At 33.5% G+C, this 19436-nt stretch overlaps 1 protein-coding gene across 2 annotated transcripts; it reads left to right on the forward strand.

The window, feature by feature from the left end:
• Window positions 1-12246: 12246 nt before the first annotated feature.
• On the forward strand, window positions 12247-18986 carry LOC144546411 (putative disease resistance protein RGA3). 2 transcript variants are annotated; one of them, XR_013508768.1, is made up of 4 exons: window positions 12247-13434; window positions 15280-17430; window positions 17906-17951; window positions 18930-18986. XR_013508768.1 is itself a non-coding variant. In XM_078294947.1 (3 exons), exons 1-2 carry the CDS (start codon window positions 12388-12390, stop codon window positions 17401-17403), a joined length of 3171 nt encoding a protein of 1056 aa, XP_078151073.1. In that variant the 5' UTR covers window positions 12288-12387; the 3' UTR covers window positions 17404-17430; window positions 17906-18003. The 2 variants fall into 2 exon arrangements, 1 of the variants encoding a protein (XP_078151073.1); XM_078294947.1 differs by lacking the exon at window positions 18930-18986 and having other exon boundaries at window positions 12288-13434; window positions 17906-18003.
• Window positions 18987-19436: the final 450 nt, after the last annotated feature.

Consider the following 19436-nt stretch of genomic DNA (forward strand, 5'->3'; position numbering starts at 1 on the left):
TTAGAATGGTATAAGCCCTGACACGACAAATACATGTATGATATCTTTCAGTGCTACCAGACTAGATATTGTAAAGTTAAGAAACCTTACGTTACCAGACTTAACGGTTCTAAAGATTAGGTTCCAAACATTACCTGACTTTATGGTTTAAAAGATTTTGACCCAAACCATTTATTTTGATAAGATTCTTAGAGTTCTGATTTAATTATGAAATATTTGTTATTCAATTGGATATTGTTATTGAGCATTTGCATTCATCATTATGAAATAAACTTGTTGTTTCTCGTGCGGTGATTTCATTCTGAATGTGGATTTCCTTCGAATCCAATAATCTGAGTGGCAATCAGCACTGAGAAATAATTTATTATTTCTCACTCGTTTTCCCTTGTGGGTTACAGGTTTATTATACGAAGATAAAGAGCGCTTCTGGGTAATTGACAGCAAGGCCACCTAAAGATATGAGATTTGAGTTTATTATATCTGACAGGGTGCAGAGAATATATCTCTAGCATCATCCACTGGATTTGAAACCCCCCTCCCCCCCCAAAAAAAATAAAAATAAATAAATAACATGAGTAAAGTTAACCCGTTGAATATAATTATTCTTAATTATTTATTGAATGCAAAACTTCACGAGCATAAAGTACTGTATTTAGATTATATGTGAACAATCAACAACAACAACAAAAAAAAGAAAAAAAGTAGATGGATTATATTTTTATTCACAATGGCATATGTTCCGTAAAATTGGTTTATTGTTCAACTAGCAATTTCTTTTTATTACAACTATGTTTTATAATATGTTTTTTCTTTATTGACGAATCTCTGTCGTAGGAGGCAAGATCAACAATTCCCTATCCAGATCACGTGCTCCCTATTTTATTCAGTGTAGTTTGAACACAATACACAAAATAGGACACAGATTTTAGGTAAATTGCAATTTTTGCCACTTTACACGCTAGTTAATTATTGTTAGTCAATTTCAGTGTTGTAAAAAACGTCCGTTTAGGTGATTAATCATCTGATTTGTCGTTGGCGGTGATCAAATTGTCATGAATTTTTTCAAATAATTGGCCGATTATTTCTGATTATGTCTGATTTTTCTCAATTATTCTCGAATAATAGCTTGACGGAACCATGTCTGTCCGACGAGTGCATACCGTTATTTATAACACTGGTCAATTTTACACTGGAGTTTGTTATTTACGCCTCTCTTCGTTCTAAGGGGAAAAATCTAGCTATCTGTATTCTGCTGAGATTAATTTCCTCCTATAAGATAAATGTCGTTTACCGATTCCTCTTCTGTTTTTTTAGAAAGCAAAAGGAATAATAAAAAAAAAAGATGCATATTTTTTCTCTTACACAAATTTATTAACCAAATATGACTGACTCATTAGATATCAGCTCTTTTTTTTTTCTCAATAAAAGTAAATTTATAAAACTCCAGATTTGCCTAGAAGTCTTGGAATCCCCAATTATTCCACACTTGATTTCGGTTCAAACTGTTTAAGTAATTTTATATTAAATTTTGCCCATATCAAATTATCCGATCTTAATTTTCATTTCTCGACACTCAATTTTTGCCTAATCTACCATAAATAAAGAAGTAATTTTCACCATTTGCTAATTTGGAACTTGATAGATTTTAAAATATCTTTCACTTCAGTGCTAATTTGGTCTTGTTGATGCGGGCATCTCCCATAAAAGTTGGTATTGATTTTGACCTTGATTTTGTTGAATTTGGATAATTAATAACATGACTTAATCGTTGCTGTTGGCTAAAGATTTAGGATCCTGATAACAATCCCCGCAGCCTCAACCCCGCAAAAAACCCCGCACAAACTGCCAAAAAAGTCATGGGGGGACCGCTCAGTCATTAATACTCCGCAGAAACTGTTAGTATTTAACTTAAAGCATCAAAGTATTTATCTTGAATTTGCAAAGTATTAATCTCTATGCAATGATCTCTATTTAGGAAAGAATAAATCAATCTATTAGTTGTACCTGCACAAAATTTCCTTTTTTTTTAATCATCCCCGCACAACTGGGGACCATTAAATAAACAATCTCCTCATAAATATTTGTCATTTATCTCCGCACAAATTTTCCTTTTTTTCTGGATTGTCCCCGCACAACTGGGGACCATTAAATAAACTATCCACTCACCCAAAGATAAATACTTCTCAGACATAAGGATAAATACTTTATGATACATTGATAAATACTTTATGTTACATGGATAAAAACTTATCAGACATAATTGCAACTTTCAGTACAATATCAATGATAAATACTTCTCAGACATAAGAATAAATATTTTATGATACATTGATAAATACTATATGTTACATGAATAAATACTTATCAGACATAATTGCAACTTTCAGTAAAATATCAATGATAAATACTTCTCAGACATAATGATAAATATTTTATGTTACATGAATAAATACTTTATGTTACATGCATAAATATTTCTCAGATATAATTGGAACTTACAGTAAAACATCTGTGACAATGATAAATACTTCTCATATATAATTGTAAATATTTGTCAGAACAATGATAAATACTTTCTTGAACTTTGTTCTTGAACTTGTCAATAAGTAATGTTTAATCAAATCAAAGTATTATCATGTCAGGGACAATGATAAATATTTTCTTGAACATCAATAAACAGATAAATATTTATTAGCGGGAATTGATATTAAAGGACAGTATAATTAATGCGGGGATTGTTATTAGAGGACAGTATAATTAATGTGGGGATTGTTATTAAAGGGCAGTAATTAATGCGGGGATAAATGAAAATTTTTAGAGGAATTAATGCGGAGATAAAAGGCAGTTAAGAGAGTTAATTTGGAGAGAAAGAGTGCGGGGTTAAATGGGGGAACAAGGGTGAGGGGATCAATATAATTATTCAAAGATTTAATATGATAACAGGCGCTGAAGAGCACGGCCAAGGAAGTTAGCGAATTATTAAGGATGTGGTACACACACACACTAGTGCTAATTCTTCAAACCTTTGTTCTAGGTGCTGAAGATGTGCATGTGTACTGTGTTTATATATATACAGAGAGAGAGAGAGGGAGGGAGGGGCAACAAGATATTAGTACTATGAGATTGTTTGTGTGATTTCAAAGTTCAAAAGGTCAATCTGAAATGCTTAATATGTTCTCCATATCATAATGTGTTTGGCGATCAAATTTTATTTATTACTAGAATTTTGAAAGATAACTATTTTAATAAAAAAACTAATGAATAAAAAAATTCAAAAAACAGTGATTTTAGCAGCAATTCCTGCAATTGAAGTCCAATTTGGCCAAACCTTTGAGCAAAGCATAAAAAGAAGAGAAAGAAAAAGAGAAGGAATCTGTTTACTTAGAGGAAAGCATAAAGAAAAAGAGAGATAAAGTAAAAGTGAATGCAACTTAAAGCAAAGCATGTAAGTTGCAGAGGTCCGCATCAGGGTCATTTTGTATAGCTCTTTTCTGTTTGGTATAGGGGTGTGAAGCAATGAGAATTGAAAGCATGCAAGTTGCAGAGGTCCGCATCAGGGTTATTAATTCGTAAGCAAATTAATAAGGATTTTTTTAATAGTATTTTATTAAGTCCGTAGAATTGAACCTATAGCTTAATAGTATTTTATAAAGTCCGTATTTTTTTAATAGTATTATATTTGAGTGGTGCTTCCAGTTTCTACTAGAATTGAATAACATCCTTACAATACCCAGCTGAGATCGATATTGAAATTACTAACATGCATGGAACATCTGTTTTAGCTATATTTAGATGGGAAAATATAGGTTCTTTGAATTATATTATTTTGATAGTTCAATAGTGATTCATATAGATTATAGTCAATATATTGGTGTCAATCTCTTTTATAAGGAGTTAATTAATTTTAATTATTTGAAATAATTTCTTATTATATATTTCTATTTTCTGGAGGAAACAGATACATATATAGACCTAATGATACTTAAATAATATTTCATGGATCAAATTTTCTGTACCAAAAATAATACCAAAAAGTTGCCTATATTTCATGGAATGGTCAATCCCCTCCGTCTCATTAGTTTCTATTGGTTTCGACTGTTCAAATCTAAATAGATGGGTTATTCTTTCTGACGATAATAATAATAAAATTTATATGGATCCACTAAAATATCGACTATTTTGTGTTTCATTTTATTGAGTTGTTTAGTGCGTATTTTTGTCCGATTTATATTTTTGTTTCCATATATAGCTTTGATTTCAATTTGGTGTTCTAATAAATTAAAACTAGGTCAATGACATGGTCAAATTCATTTTAAAATATCATCTCAAGTAAAAACTCGGAGAATATATATTGAGGAGGGATTTTAGTAACATTAACTATAGTTGGTGCCGCAAAATAGAGCAATTAATTTATTAATACAAATTCACTTTCACAAAATATTTTTGTCCTTTTGGCTTTTGCCTATGGGATGTATATATTTCTACAAATTATTTATCTTTTTCATATATATCAAATCCCTTTACTTGCATCAAAGTTTGAAATTCAAATTGTAAATAAATTTTTTGATCTTCTTCATTTTATAATATGTTTCCGTTGCAATGTATAGGTATGATCCTAGTAATTTATTACAAGTTGCTTTATTTTCTTTTATTGGTGACTTAATTTCTAGGATGATTCATATACTATAATTATTTGTCTTGAAATTTTAATCATAGAAATATAACGTAATTGTAATTTGAAACTGCAAAATATACAAAAAATTGACAGAAATTAATTGATTTTATGTTTTAATCAGGATAGATGAATAGTGCCCTGTTTTTCAAGTAAAAACTTATTGGTGGCATGATGATCTATTCAGGCGAGTCAACGTGTTCCCCTTTTTTATTGTTGCTTTCAAAAAAATAAAAGTGTTTATATTTTAATTGGGATCAATTTATTCGGTTAGGTAAAGTAAAAATCGAATGAAGCGATCATAAATAACACCTAAAAGCGAACCAAATTGGATGTTAAAATTTAAAACATGTTGATTTCAATGATTATCCGAACATGTTTATTAATATCCAACATTAATTAAAAATTAATAATAATGTCCAAACTGGCCATTAAATGGCTGGTCCTAATATATATATGGATTTGGCTAATATGCTATGGGTTGCATAGAGGCCTCCCGTGCTACGGCTCAATATTCAACTTTTCAAAATTCTAATGGTCGATCCGAACCATTCATCTTGTTCTCCATATTAATATGTATTTGGATACCAAATTTTACATTTTTTGGAAATTTTTTACTATTTTTTTATATTTATTGAATATCGCTGTTTTTTATGGTCCAGATTTGTCTGAAAAACAGCGATTTTCAATAAATCTAAACAAATAGTAAAAAAATTCCAAAAAATGTAAAATTTGATCTCCAAACACATATTAATATGGAGAACAAGATGAACGGTTCGGATCGACCGTTTGGATTATGAAAAGTCAAATATTGAGCCGTAGCACGGAAGACCTCTATGCAACCCATAGCACCGTAGCCAAGTCCTATATATATATATATTAGACACAATAAATAGCAAGATAATGAAATCTAAGATTAAAATTTCATTTTTTATAAATATTTGTTAGATTACTTATTTGGAGGTATAATTAGCATAGTGGTACTAATATACACTCAATTACTTGAAATTATGTAAAATTGCGCTATAATTAGCATATTTCCCCTTTTTAGTATAATTTTGCATATTTACTGTATTTTAGCGTAGTTTACCATAATTTAAAGTAATTTAACGCAATTTAGTATAATTTTGCTTATTATACATTAAAATAAGTAATCTAACAAATACTTAAAAAGGTTGAATTTTTAATCTTAGTATATTTTAACGTCATTTAATGGCAGGTTAAAAAAGGGTTGGACCCGCTATCAAATGGCCGGTTTGGGCATTTTTAAAAATACTCAGAAAATGTGGACATTATTATTAATTTCTAATTAATGTTGGATATTAATAAAAATGTTGGATGATTATTGAACTTTGCAATTCAGAGAAATAAAAATTCTCAAGTCCTAGACAGTAGAGGAAATAAAAAAGGGAAAGAAAAAATAGATTCCTTGACATAAAAATGGGAACAAGGGAAAAAAGTTTCCTAAGTGGGTCCAAATGAGAGGTACGTGGTGTATGTTGAAGGTAGGACATGTCACACCCCGCGGCCCAACGAGGCGCGACAGGTGCTCCTGCCGTAGACATACGGTTGCCCGTATGCCTACAAGGCAATTACGATATAATAGGAAATAAAAACACAAACAAACAACCAAACAAACAAATAACATAAATCCCAGCTGGTCAGGTAATATCATACAAACCCGTATCTCGATGGATACGCATCACAAAATGACATAGAGACTATATATATGCACAATCAAAACATAACTATATACATAATCTCTAATGTCAAAATACCAGACAGTCTAAGCAGCGGTGAAACCAGGCCTACCGACCTCGTGCCTCTCTCGGATCTGCCGAACCGGAACCTGAAAAATTAACCCAAAAAGGGGATGAGAAATAAATTCTCAGTGCGATAAATTTGCCACATTTCGTTCCTGGACTTGCAATCACAGATTATATTCAAAAATAAAACACAAATAAAGCTCATATCAGTTTATAATAATATATAAACATGAACGCATAAACCCGACATCAATTAGCCAAATGAAATCACAAATCAGGATTTGTCAAAATGGAATTCAATCACACAATATTTGGTTTAACTCGAGCTCAAAATATCTGGTAGTAACTACAGATGTTCCACCAAACTGGACCTCATTTCGTTCCCACTCATCTGTAGTTACAGGCTTAACCGTTTAAGTAAAAGTCTGGTTCCATTTCATATCCGGAAAATCCATTTAAATCCAATTGAACGTCCAAACGCATTACCCCCTGGGTAATGCCTCCGATACACAAGTCACCCATAACCAAAATCATAATACAGAGTCACTTACCCCTCGTCCCAACCGGTACTGGGAACTGCCGAGAGCCAGACGATCTAAAGCTTTAGAACACTGGGCATCAAAGTCCATGCATAGACTTTGACAAATCCGGATTCACCCCCTGGGTAACGTCGCCACGATGGGAGACAATAATACCATATCCACCAACCGATGGTGAAATAAATCACGGTGACTTTTAATTCCAAATTAGATCATTCAGATCAACACAAATAATAACCATACCAGCATGCAGATCAATCAGATAAAACAATTCGAGTTTCAATTAATTTGGGCAATGCAATGTATATGCAACACAATTCGATAATGCAATTTAATCAATAAACAACATGTCAATCGAAACACAGTTTAATTCTGAATATAAAATATCAAACAAGTCCAGAAACCCCGCACCTGATCGAGTCACGTATCCCTTGCCTATGGATCGGACGTCTCGAAGGATCCGGAAATCTCTTGCCTTACCAAGTTACCACCTATTTTACACGTTTAATTGATTTATTTTATAACCATTATAACCATTCCATGTTACAATTCTTTCTTAGTTTTAGAAAATATAATCATGCTTTATATGCAAAGTTATGTATTCATGTCATGCATTTAGAAGAAATACTTGTGCATCCATATCATGCAAATGGGTCATTTAAATCAAACTCATGTTTAGTGAGAGTGCTTTGTATCATGTCATGTACTAGCTTAGGAAAAATATGACCATGTAAACATTTCAAGCTATCCTTCATAACATGCAATTTGAAAACCATAATAAGTACCTAATTATAATACGATAAACGAACATGAGGCCAACCAGCAAATCAAATCATTTTTCAAACAGTGTTAAACCAAATGATTCAACCATGTCTCTAGTCCCGCAAATCGATAAGGAAACCGTCAAATACGAGACTTGAGGCTTATGCATACAATTCTAGAGTACAACACCTTGTCTAAAATGTGTCACCATACAACCCAATTTGGTTAACAAATAAGCAGAATACTATTACCAAGTCTACAAATTTTAGTTCACTCCATTTATATCAATTTCAATCTAGTCCCTTTATATATTTGGTCAATACCCATATGTTATATTAGTTAAGCATGCCTTGCAAATTGGACCCGTTATCCAATAATTAAACTATTCATACTATGCACAGAACAATCAAGCAACTATTAACAAGATTATCAAGTTTTAGGGTTTAAGGTTTCGAAAACACGATCGAATTGAAAACCTAGGGTTTCGAGAGAAAGGATAAGTAAAGGAAATACCACTCGATGAATCGGAAAGGATTTTCAGACGTCTGCTCGATTCTAACTTCGAATTTCTCAAATTTCCGATCGATTTCCCACAATCCCTCACTCTCTTCTCTCTTTCTTTCTTGGATCGGAGCACACACACACACACACGAAAGGGGCACAAAGTATCGGTGGCAAGAAATGAAGAGAGGAAGAAAGGTTTTCATGTGATTTTTGGAAATTTTGCATATTAGAACCTCCAACTTTTAATAATTACAACAAGGTTAAATGTGCATAATACCCTTATATATGGCATGGGTGCCACGTTGTCCTTCCCCCTTTTTTTTTTTTTTAAGTTTTGTAATCTTTGCTTTTAAACCTTTAAAATATCTAATATTACAAAAAAAAAAAAGTCCAAAATAAATTTAGGAAAATCTATTAAATAAATCTATTAAATATTTTTATTGTAATAAAATTGTTATAACGTGACAGGACACTTCTCCCACTTAAAAAAAAAGGCAAACGCTGCCGATGCCTTTCACAAAAAAAAAAATGAAAAGATTAACATGTCATGTTAGTTCCCTTGTCTATTTTTCAAAATAAATCCTTGATTAATTTAATTTAAATACATAGTCTAAATTCTTATATATTTGTAGTGTGTGTATTGAACTCTGAATTTTAAAATTTGCACATCTGTATTTTTGAGTAATGTTAGTTATAAGAATAGAAGCACATAATAAATACTTATTGTATTATTTTTTAAATGTCAAATAAAGCAAGATGGTGACGGGTCCTCTCATTCTATTCTAACCACTCCATGTGCAGTGTTCACTAAATTAACTTTGAAGGGTTTTATTTTTTTTTTTTGGCTTTCTTACTTGAAATGCCTGGAAATGTCAAATAGAACAAGATGGGAAGCGCATATGTTTAGTCAAGATATGTGTGGATGTCCGACTACATCATTAGTTACTAACATATCAAATTTTAAATTACATATGTGTTGGAGATCTTGTGTCCCGTGGTCGGGTACCAGAGCAATATGCTGATATTTTCCTGTATCATCCAAGTCCAAGCGAGTCATCACATCTGGGGTGTGTTTTGTACCACTGGATGATGTCATACTAAAAAAATTACAAGCATTGTTTTTAGTACAAATTTGGTACAAATCTGGTCCAATTTGATTTAAATATGGTTTAATTTGGTCAAATATGATAAATTAACAAGCTGGTTAGTTTTGTTATTTTTTAGGGATCATTGGTACAAGTTTGGTCTTATTTGGTATAGTTTTTGGAAAATTTAAGTCCAATTGGTTTAAATCTGACCCAATTTGGTATACTACCGATCAAATATGGTAAATTTCTAAGTGGGTAAATTTCTAAATGGGTAAATTAGTACAAATTTGGTCTAGTTTGGTACAATTTTCAGACAGTTCAGGTCCAATTTGATTGATAGTTGTTCAAATATGGTAAATTACTAAGGTGGTAATATTGTTATTCTTTTAGGGATCATTGGTACAAATTTGATCTAATTTAGTAGAAGTTTCAGACAATGCAGACCCAATTTGGCACATTCTAACCAATAAACCGGAAGAAAATTCTAAATTAAAAATAAAAAAAATAAAATAAAAAAATAAAAATAAAACCTTTCACTCAAAATTAACACTGCTTCCACCCACTTGTACAGTTTTTATCGTCTACTCATGATTGGGTTTGTATAGAAGATGATCATGTTGTCCTTAAAGGGGGAGGGGAGTGAATAGGTTTATCTAAAATTTAACTCTATCTACTAAGTATCTACCGTATAAATTACATCTAAGTGTATATGCGTGTTAAAGTGTAGTTCTTGGCAGAATCAAGACATTGCATGTAAAATAAATAATAAAGTATAGTAAATAAAATAGATAGAGTTAGAAGGTGTGATCGACACAGAAGTTGGTAATGAAGTTCGGCCTCTAAAGGACCTATGTCTAAGGGGCAACAAAACCTTGATAAGCGTGCCTTTCTATTACCAATAAAGAAAGTAATACATGTTGTGACCGGTATGAGACGATACTCGTTCGGTCCACACAAACTACATGTTGAGCGCAACAGCCCAAAAGAAAGAAAGGTGAGCACATGCTTTGGTATGAGCGAGCTTGCAGCTCTAAGTCCAGACAATCACTACTCTCACCTTAATCTCAGTCTGGATCAATTTAAGTGGAGGTTATTTGAGGTTGTTGGAAAGGATTATAAATGGTTTAAGCACAAGCAACAATGGACTGCTTCATTCTCATAGGATTTCTAAAGTGGAGGCACAATGGTTATACTTTTGTGTAAATTTTAGAGGAAGAATCGACCCGCTATTTATAGTGGTGCCTTTTGATTTCTCAAATGGAAAAACAAATATAGTATTTTAGATCACATCCGTAGTGACAAAGTTTTCACTACGGTTGAGACAAATCTCAAGATTTACAGAATTGAAATTCGTCGGATTTGCTTGTGCTTATATATGGCCTGCCTGATTAATTCATATTTTGAATTCAAACTTCTAGCCATGTAACAGGTAGAACCAAGCAATTTAAATCAGCGTAACATTAGATTCACTTAAACAAAAAGATGAAATAAAGAAGGATCCACATAAAGAAAAAGAGGAAATAAAGAAGCATCCAGAAAAAGACGAAATAAAGAAGGATCCACTTTAACAAAAAGAGGAAATAAAGAAGAGAAAAGAAAGAGACGTCCCTCAACATCAAAAGTAAGGAAATAATAAAGATTAGCTTTGCGAATGGTTAAGTCTATTCATGGTTTATTCCTTATTTCTGAAATTCAATTCCCTGGCATAAAATGGGAACAAGGAAAAGAAATTTCCAAAGTGGGCCCAAATGGGAGCTAAGTGGTGTATGTTAAAGGTGAGACCCTTCTCGCACGAAAAAAAGAAGGATAAAAATCTGAAAATCATAGGACTCCGTTATTCTAAATCCATCCATTTATATGTTTGGAGATTCGTGCAAAAAATATGAGTGTTTTTGAGATTTGTGCATTCCAAAAAATCACATCTCTTTTTTATTCTTTTTTTAGCATATGTTATATTTTTTTTTTTATCTATCTATGGTTTCATTTTAATAAAATACGTCTTACATAGAATAATACATATAATATACGACCTACATTATAAAATAAATAGAGTTAAAAAAAAGGACAAAATCCAAAAAAAAAAAATAGAATTATATACAAAATTCTTAATTGCAAAAATTCCAAACATAAAATAGAATAAAAAAATGATGCGCCTCCCCTATACACGTACCCATCGGTGCACATCCCTAGTCCGCACATGAAATCAGTGCATTCCCTAGTCCGCGTGCCATTTCAATTTGGTGTGCGGACTGGATAGATGTGGGTGGTAGGTTTTGAAATATGTTGATTAGGATGGTATATGTTTAATTATTATTTTATGAGATGGTAAGTAAAAATAAAAATTAAAAAAGTACAAGAGTTATAATAACTGAAAAAGGAAAAAGGAAAAATGAAAACAAATAAATAGTAAAATAAACAAGATGAAGACTAACTTCTACTCTATGCAAAATGAACCTTAATATGCTCTAACTTTTTACAATATATTAAAGCTGTAACTCTTGCCCAGCTCATCCCCTATGCTCTATGCTCTAACTTTTTACAATATATTAAAGCTGTAACTTCTACTCTATGGTCTAACTTTCCAACGGGTCAATGTGGTTCATTGTGGCCCATGAGTCGCAAGATATTGTCCCGACTCAAGGTGGACCGTCTCTGCCTAAACTCTGGCCAGGGTTCGTACCGGCCCTTAGGCTGTAAATTTCCATACTGGCTTAGCTACTTCTCAAAAGTAGACTAATTTTTTTTTAATTACTTCTTCGATATATTAAAGCTGGTCTACGTCATATATATCGCTCAGCGTAAACTTATCTGATTTTCTTTTATACTGATGCAGGAAAGCTACTCAAATAGCATTGGTCAAGAAAATGAATAATTCAGACCTGATTGCCTTCACATGTGCCAAAGAATCGATGCTATATAATTTTATTCCTTGCCCAGCTCATCCCCGCTACCAAGTACCAACTATATACTTCCAAATTACTCCATTATCCAACTTTCCCCATTAATTCCAATCTCCCTTCCTCTGAGCACTACCTTCATCTCTCATTCAAGCAAACATGGCAATGATACTCGATGCCTTCCTTTCAAAGTTTAGCGAATTTCTCATGCAAATGGTGACCGATGAGGTGGGCATGCTGCTTGGCATCCCTGGTCAGATTGAGAAGCTTGGTGAGACTGTTCGTGACATTCAGTGTGTCCTTGCTGATGCAGAGAGGAAGCAGAGCAATGACAGGACCATTGAACACTGGCTCAAGCAGCTCAAAGATGTCATGTATGATGCCGATGACATCATCGACCTCTGTCAGATCAAGGCAAAGGAGCGCCGTGACGGCTCCAGTTCGTATTCCTCTTCGAATGCTCGATGTGGCTTTCCTTTGCTGTCTTGCTTCTGCAACCCATTCTTTTCTCATGAGATGGGTTCTAAAATGAAGGATATAAATTCGAGATTAGAGCAGATTGCCAAGAGAAAGGCTGATCTGGGTTTGACCCAATCACAAATCTATCCTGGGCCTCCTGATCGAGTGGACTCGATCATTAGTAGAAAGACTGATCCCTTGATTGTGGGAGATGATATTGTGGGAGAAAAGATTGAAGAAGATACAGAGATGCTAGTAAACTGGCTAACAGAAGAAGAGAAGAATGTGAGAGAAAATGTTTGTGTTGTTGCTATAATAGGTATGGGAGGAATTGGAAAGAGTACTCTAGCAAAAAAGATTTTCAATGATCAGAGAATTGGGGATGAATTTCCGTTAAAAATTTGGAAATGTGTCTCAAAGGAGGTTAAAGGAGTAGAAGTGTTGAAATCTGTGATCCAACAGGCAGGAGAAGAGCCTACTAGCACCAATGAAAGATCAGTGTTGGTGCTTCAACTCGAAAGTCTCGTCAAGGGGAAAAAAATACTTCTTATTCTCGATGATGTTTGGGAAGAGAGCCAAGCAGTTTGGGACGACCTGTTGCGAGCTCCCATGAGTAGAGGAGCACATGGGAGTAGGTTACTTATTACCACTCGAGATGAAAGAGTTGCAAATAAAATGAGAGCAACAAAATCACATCGAGTGGAGAAGTTATCCAACGACGATGGATGGTCCTTATTAATTAAACAGGTATTGCTGAAAACTAATATGGTACTTTATAAATTCACATAATTTTAAATTAATATTAGATGTTAACTTGCCTCGATATTCTCTATTATCTTATGTTTTCGACCTCTATTTTGTTCATAAGTTGCATAAGATCTCCTTAGTATGAATTAATATTAATGTGTGCTAATTTAAAAATACTTGATGGAAAACAAATGCAGTCAAATAGAAAAGAAAATTAATCATGCTATTATAAGTAATGTCATGGCCTATGTGTCGTATGACGTGACTGTTCTCTACTATCTTAGTCATGTAATGTCATGCAAATTGACCCAGTTACATCTTGTGACGCGTTATGTGACAAATTTTCTCAACATTATTTTTTAATTATAATTTATTTTATAACAATTCTTATATATTTTTTATATTTTTTATATATTTTGTTATTATTTTTTGAACTTGTTTAAACATGAAAATAATAATTAAACATGATCAATCACATCACCTGAATAGTCACAGCATCGCAGTGTGACCACATGTAATTGTCATCCACCATTTTAATCACGTCACATAAAATTAAATTTTAATAACATGAGGTGACTTTTCTCCACCATTTTAGTCATGTCAAGTAAACTTAAATTTAGTCAAGTACTGTGACATGACGACCAAGTCACAATGTGACAGTCATGTCACATCACATCTTTTCTTCTTTCCTTTTGTACAATCAAAAATAGCATTTTTTAAGTTCGTGGGGGAGAGAAGGTGGGAAGAAGGGTCCTTGAATAAAAATAAAAGAAAAATAATGTAATGTTTGTCGTCCTCTCTCACAAAACTATAATTGCAATTATTCGGCCCTACATTCAGTGAGCTAGAAGCTCTCCAACATTTTGTATTAATAAAAAAAAATTCTGTACAAGTTTGTAGCTAGTAGCAGTTAAATTAACTAAAATATATACATCGCCACTAAATTAACAAGGAGATAATTTACTGACGAGTAGCTGTTCCTTCCTCTCATGGCAGTTCCAACTACTGATGTATTTGTGCTGCTGTCTCTCGTGCCAGCAGTGCTGCCGGTTTGAATTCATTTGAGAAAAAATGCCTATTTCTCTCACAACATATAGCCCGATGCCCCTCTTGAAACAATTGTTTGTTGTGAGTACCTTGCCTTGCTGGACAGTCTTTGTACCAGTAATTGGTACTGGTATGCTGAGTTCTCCACACAACTTTCTCCAAAAATTTCTGCAATATATACATGATCCCTTGTCTCAACCATTTGATTCAAACACACCCCGGCGTAATATTGCATCCTCTGGATATTAGTGTTTCTTGGGTGAGAACTTTATTTTGAATAACTGACCTTAATTTGATTTTGAATTTTATTTTAGAAGTTGACTTTAGGATTTTTATTTGCAGAGGTACCACTGATTTAAAAAAAAAAAAAAAAAAAAACTCGTAGCGTTCATCAAACAGAGTACATTTATAATAATAAAATAAAATGACTTCAGAGTTCAGACCATACTTTCTCACATGCCTTTGACTTCTAGAACTATACAAAATACATAGCGCAGTTAAGGTGAGCCAAACTAATAGTATGTCTTAAGCTGGTTTTGCTATGTTTCTCTGGTAAGGCTGATAATAATATCAGCTGTAATGTTTCCCTTTGTTTACACTCAGCTATACTCTACTTCCGACCACATTTTAATGTGTTCTATGTAGTGTTTTAAATGTATCACAATTAGTTGCGTAATTTTGATCTATATTCTTTAATCTTTATACTCTAAATTTTTTAATACACTGGGCATTAATTTTGAAGACTTCAGTTATAGCATTCAAAGTAACTAACTTCAAGTTAATATAATTATATGATAGGTGCTTCCAAATGGGAATGAGATTGAGATTGAAGATCACCGGGAAATCGGGATGCAAATTGTTGAAAAATGCGATGGTCTACCCCTTTTCATCAAAAGCATAGGTGGTGTACTTTGCGCAAAGGGTAATTTGAGAGAAAATTGGCAGGCAATTCTTAGAAGCAACGTGTGGTCTATGAATGAGCTCCCGGGAGATGTCCATCGGACGATCTATTTGAGCTACGAGGACCTTCCACCACCTTTGAAGCAGTGTTTCATCCTTTGCTCCCTCTTTCCAGAAGATTTTAAGTTTTTCAAAACCGATTTAATCTATAGGTGGCTAGCAGAAGGATTTTTACATGATAAGGAAGATTTTTGGGAGTTGGGAAATGAGTATTATACAGAATTACTGCAGCGCAATATTTTTGAAGATACCGGTGCATACCATAATCATGAAGAATGCAAAATGCATGACATTTTGTGGTCTTTCGCCTGTCAATTAGGAAAAGAAGAGAACTGTCTACTACGGGGGGGACAAGTTGTATCTAGGTCAGATAGCTCCATGAAAGTACGAAGGCTTTCAATAGAAGGAAATGAGGTAAACATTGAACTAATTAAAAAGGAAAAAGGATTGAGAACATTGATTTATTTTCAATCTGGAATTGCACTTGATGTTCTGTGTAAAGCCTTTTCAAACCTCCGCACAATTGATCTCGGTTTTTCCGAATCCAATTTGTCAAGCCTGCCAGATTCTTTGTGTGACCTTGTGCATCTGAGATACTTAGATGTCAGTAAGACAAAGTTAGTAAATATTCCAAATTCCATAGGAAATCTGAGAAATTTAGTATATTTTGATTGTTCTGGCTGTGAAGAGTTGTCACATGTCCCCCCAAGCTTTGGTAATCTACGGGAACTAAGGTTTCTTAATTTTCAAGGTACGAAGGTTGAGGCAATTCCAATGGAATTAAATAATCTAGAAAATCTATCCCATCTATTTGGCTTTGTGCCATACAAGAATAGTTTGGAGGGATTCAGTAGCTTAGATCGTTTAGAATTTTTATCAAAACTCGTTCAACTTGGATTAGTGGGCTTAGAGAGAATATCTGATAGGAACATAGCAGAAAGAGCTAACCTTAGAAGCAAAAATATATTGGTAGGATTAATCCTTGAGTACACCTCGTTGAGCCCAGAAGAACAACTTGCCCAAACTGATGAGAAGAAGAGATCAACAGAAGATGTTTTAAATGAACTTTGTCCTCCACGTTCTCTAAATATGATTGTGATTGGAAGTTATTTTGGTAGATGCCTTCCTAATTGGTTGAGTTTGGGAGCAGGCCTTCCCAACTTGCGAGATATTATAATTAATGATTGTGCTTGCTTTGAGGTGCTTCCCATGTTAGGCCAACTCCCCAATTTGCATACACTTCATATAAAAGGTGCATATTCAGTTGAGAGGGTGGGAGAAGAGTTCATGCAGGGAGATACCAAAAGCAGAGATCCAATAGTTCATACAATAAGTTGGTCTGCTAGATCGGCATTTCCCAAACTAAATGAACTAGCCTTTCTAGAGATGCCCAATTGGAAAGAGTGGCAGTGGAATAAGGGACAGCCAGCCATGCCAAAGCTGAAGAAATTATATATTGAGGATTGTCCCCAATTTAGATCTCTTCCGGAGGGTCTTTTGCTCTATGCTATTTCTTTGGAGTTCCTAAAAATTAAAGGTGCTGATAAGCTGATAACCGTAGAGAATATCCCTTCAATCAAAGATATTCGGCTTTCTAGAAATCCAAACTTGACTAGGATTTCAAATTTGCCCAGCATCTCACACATTAAAATCAAACACTGCCCAAATTTAAATGATGTAATGAACCCCAAAGCTTTACGGTCCATGGTGTTATTTGATTATGCAATGAAATTCCTACCAGATTACTTGACAACCATAATGACACATAAGCTAATAATTGGGTGTAATGAGGAGCTGCTGCTGAAGATTGCAAACCAAGGAGATAGTGGTTCTGAATGGCACAAATTCAAACACATTTCCAAGGTGAAGTTTGAGACAGAGGATGATTCGCTCCATGTGACATACCAGAAGACACCATTCAGTTTCACCACCAATGTCAATGCAAGTTCAGATGAAACCTGATGTTGGCATAGTTATTTTTTCGTTCAGGTATGTTATTCCTCTGCTTGGTGTAACTAGATTTATCATTTCATGTATTCTATTTGTATTTCTCATTCATTGGTCATATTCATAAAATGCCGATGATACTTCTAGGGTAATCTGGGTATAATCATTCCCACCGATTTGCATTAATAGAAACCATGCAAAGTTTTACTGGTATACCCCTCAGGTCCCCATACAAGACAAACTTTTTTACTTTTTATTTTATGCTTTATTTGATTGTAATAATCAACAAATCTTTTGATACCCCACAGAGTATGTACCATTAATAATTTGAATTTGTCTGGTACGGGACTTAGTATGTACCATATATTAATTCCTACGAAGAAATCACCCGAATTTCCATGCATTTGAATTTCATAGTCCTGTGTTCAGTTATGCTATAAGAAGGATTATGTAAAGCAACGTATATGCAAAAGGTTCCATAACTTAAATTTGCCAGCTTTCTGTTTGCTTTTTGTAGATTTTGCATTCAAAAGGAGCCAAAGCTTGAGAACGGCACAAGAAAGGTTATATTTTTTTTTTCAATTATTTATTCTGCTTTATTATTCCCTTTTTGTAATTCTTTGGTCTGGGCTTGCCTTCTTAATTTTTTATTTGTCATTTTCTTTGGTTCTCCTTTTGCATATTTGGGTGTCAAAATGGAGTTTAGTAGCTACTCTTGTTTATTTTTTATATTATTTTCCATGCTATAGATTCTGTTGTTCTGTTGAATATGGAATTACATGATATAAACTCTTTTAAATATTTTCGATCCTTAGAAAAACAAATGGAAAAATTTCAAAGTTAAGAAGGAAAAAAAATGCGTTTCTTATTTTTAATATAATGGATGTGAAGTTTGCGTAAATAAGATCTATGCGAAAAGTATGTGTATATATTTTTTGTGAATTGCAGTGATATCAAATAAATTTTTTAATTCATTTATGTAAACTAAGAAAATACTATATTTTATTATTAATTTTAAAAGTGCACTGTGTTTTTATTTTTCATAACTCTAATATTTTTTTAGATACAAATATAATTAACTGTCCCACAACAACAGAATATATTATCCTAGTCACTGGAACAAATTAACATTAGTTATTTATTATAAAAACAAAACCTAATTGAGTCTTGATTATTTAACACAACAATACATAATGAACAAATATAATTGTGGACAAAATCATAACATTAAATTGAACAAAACGTATAGCAGCATAATTTTTTTCTGTCAAAGATAAACATAATTTCCTTCCTCACAAGATAATTAGGTAAATTTTTATTTGTTTTATAATCATTTTTTTCATTTTTCTCCTCTCCCTCAGAAAAATAAATAATAACAATAAGATTCATGACACAAGACCACTGCAGTACAAATCAGTATAACAATAAGAGTAAATGAAATAGGATTCAAAATTTAAATTTGGATCTGTTTTCCGTGAAAAAGCGGCCCAAAAATCATCTTACACATACTCTGATTATCAGAGTCTGATATGCTATCTCAGGTGCAAAATTCTAACACGTCAGAGCTGACGCTCTACCCGCATAGTCACGGTCATGGCCACGACTCGTTTTTCGGGTCAGGTTCAGGTTCACTGAGTTTGAACAACTTGGCAAGTGGACTTGGGATGGGTTTGGACGAGGACATGGATACCGGACCCGGTAATAGTCCATTAGATGGAAGGAGACTAGCATGTAAAAGGAAGAATATAGAGACTGGGGCCCACGGTCAGACTTCGGCAAGTGGAAGCACGAGTAATTCACATTTGCATGGTTCCGGTGCTTACTCATCCTCTTCCTCTAGTTATCACCTGTACCAAAACCCTAATCCTGGTTCGATTACTACTGGTACGAATACACCATCTTTGCCATTGAATTACCTAAATCCAGAAGAAGAACCATTTCCTGGCTTCAGAATTCCAGTTACTGCAAGTGGAGTTGCTGGTAACCCGCGGAGGAGTTTCAGGATAAGAACTGGTCCGACTGTTGGGCCCAATTTGCACCAGAATTTA

The sequence above is a fragment of the Carex rostrata genome, chromosome 29, assembly GCF_964058835.1.
Source record: "Carex rostrata chromosome 29, lpCarRost1.2, whole genome shotgun sequence".
Taxonomy (NCBI): domain Eukaryota; kingdom Viridiplantae; phylum Streptophyta; class Magnoliopsida; order Poales; family Cyperaceae; genus Carex; species Carex rostrata.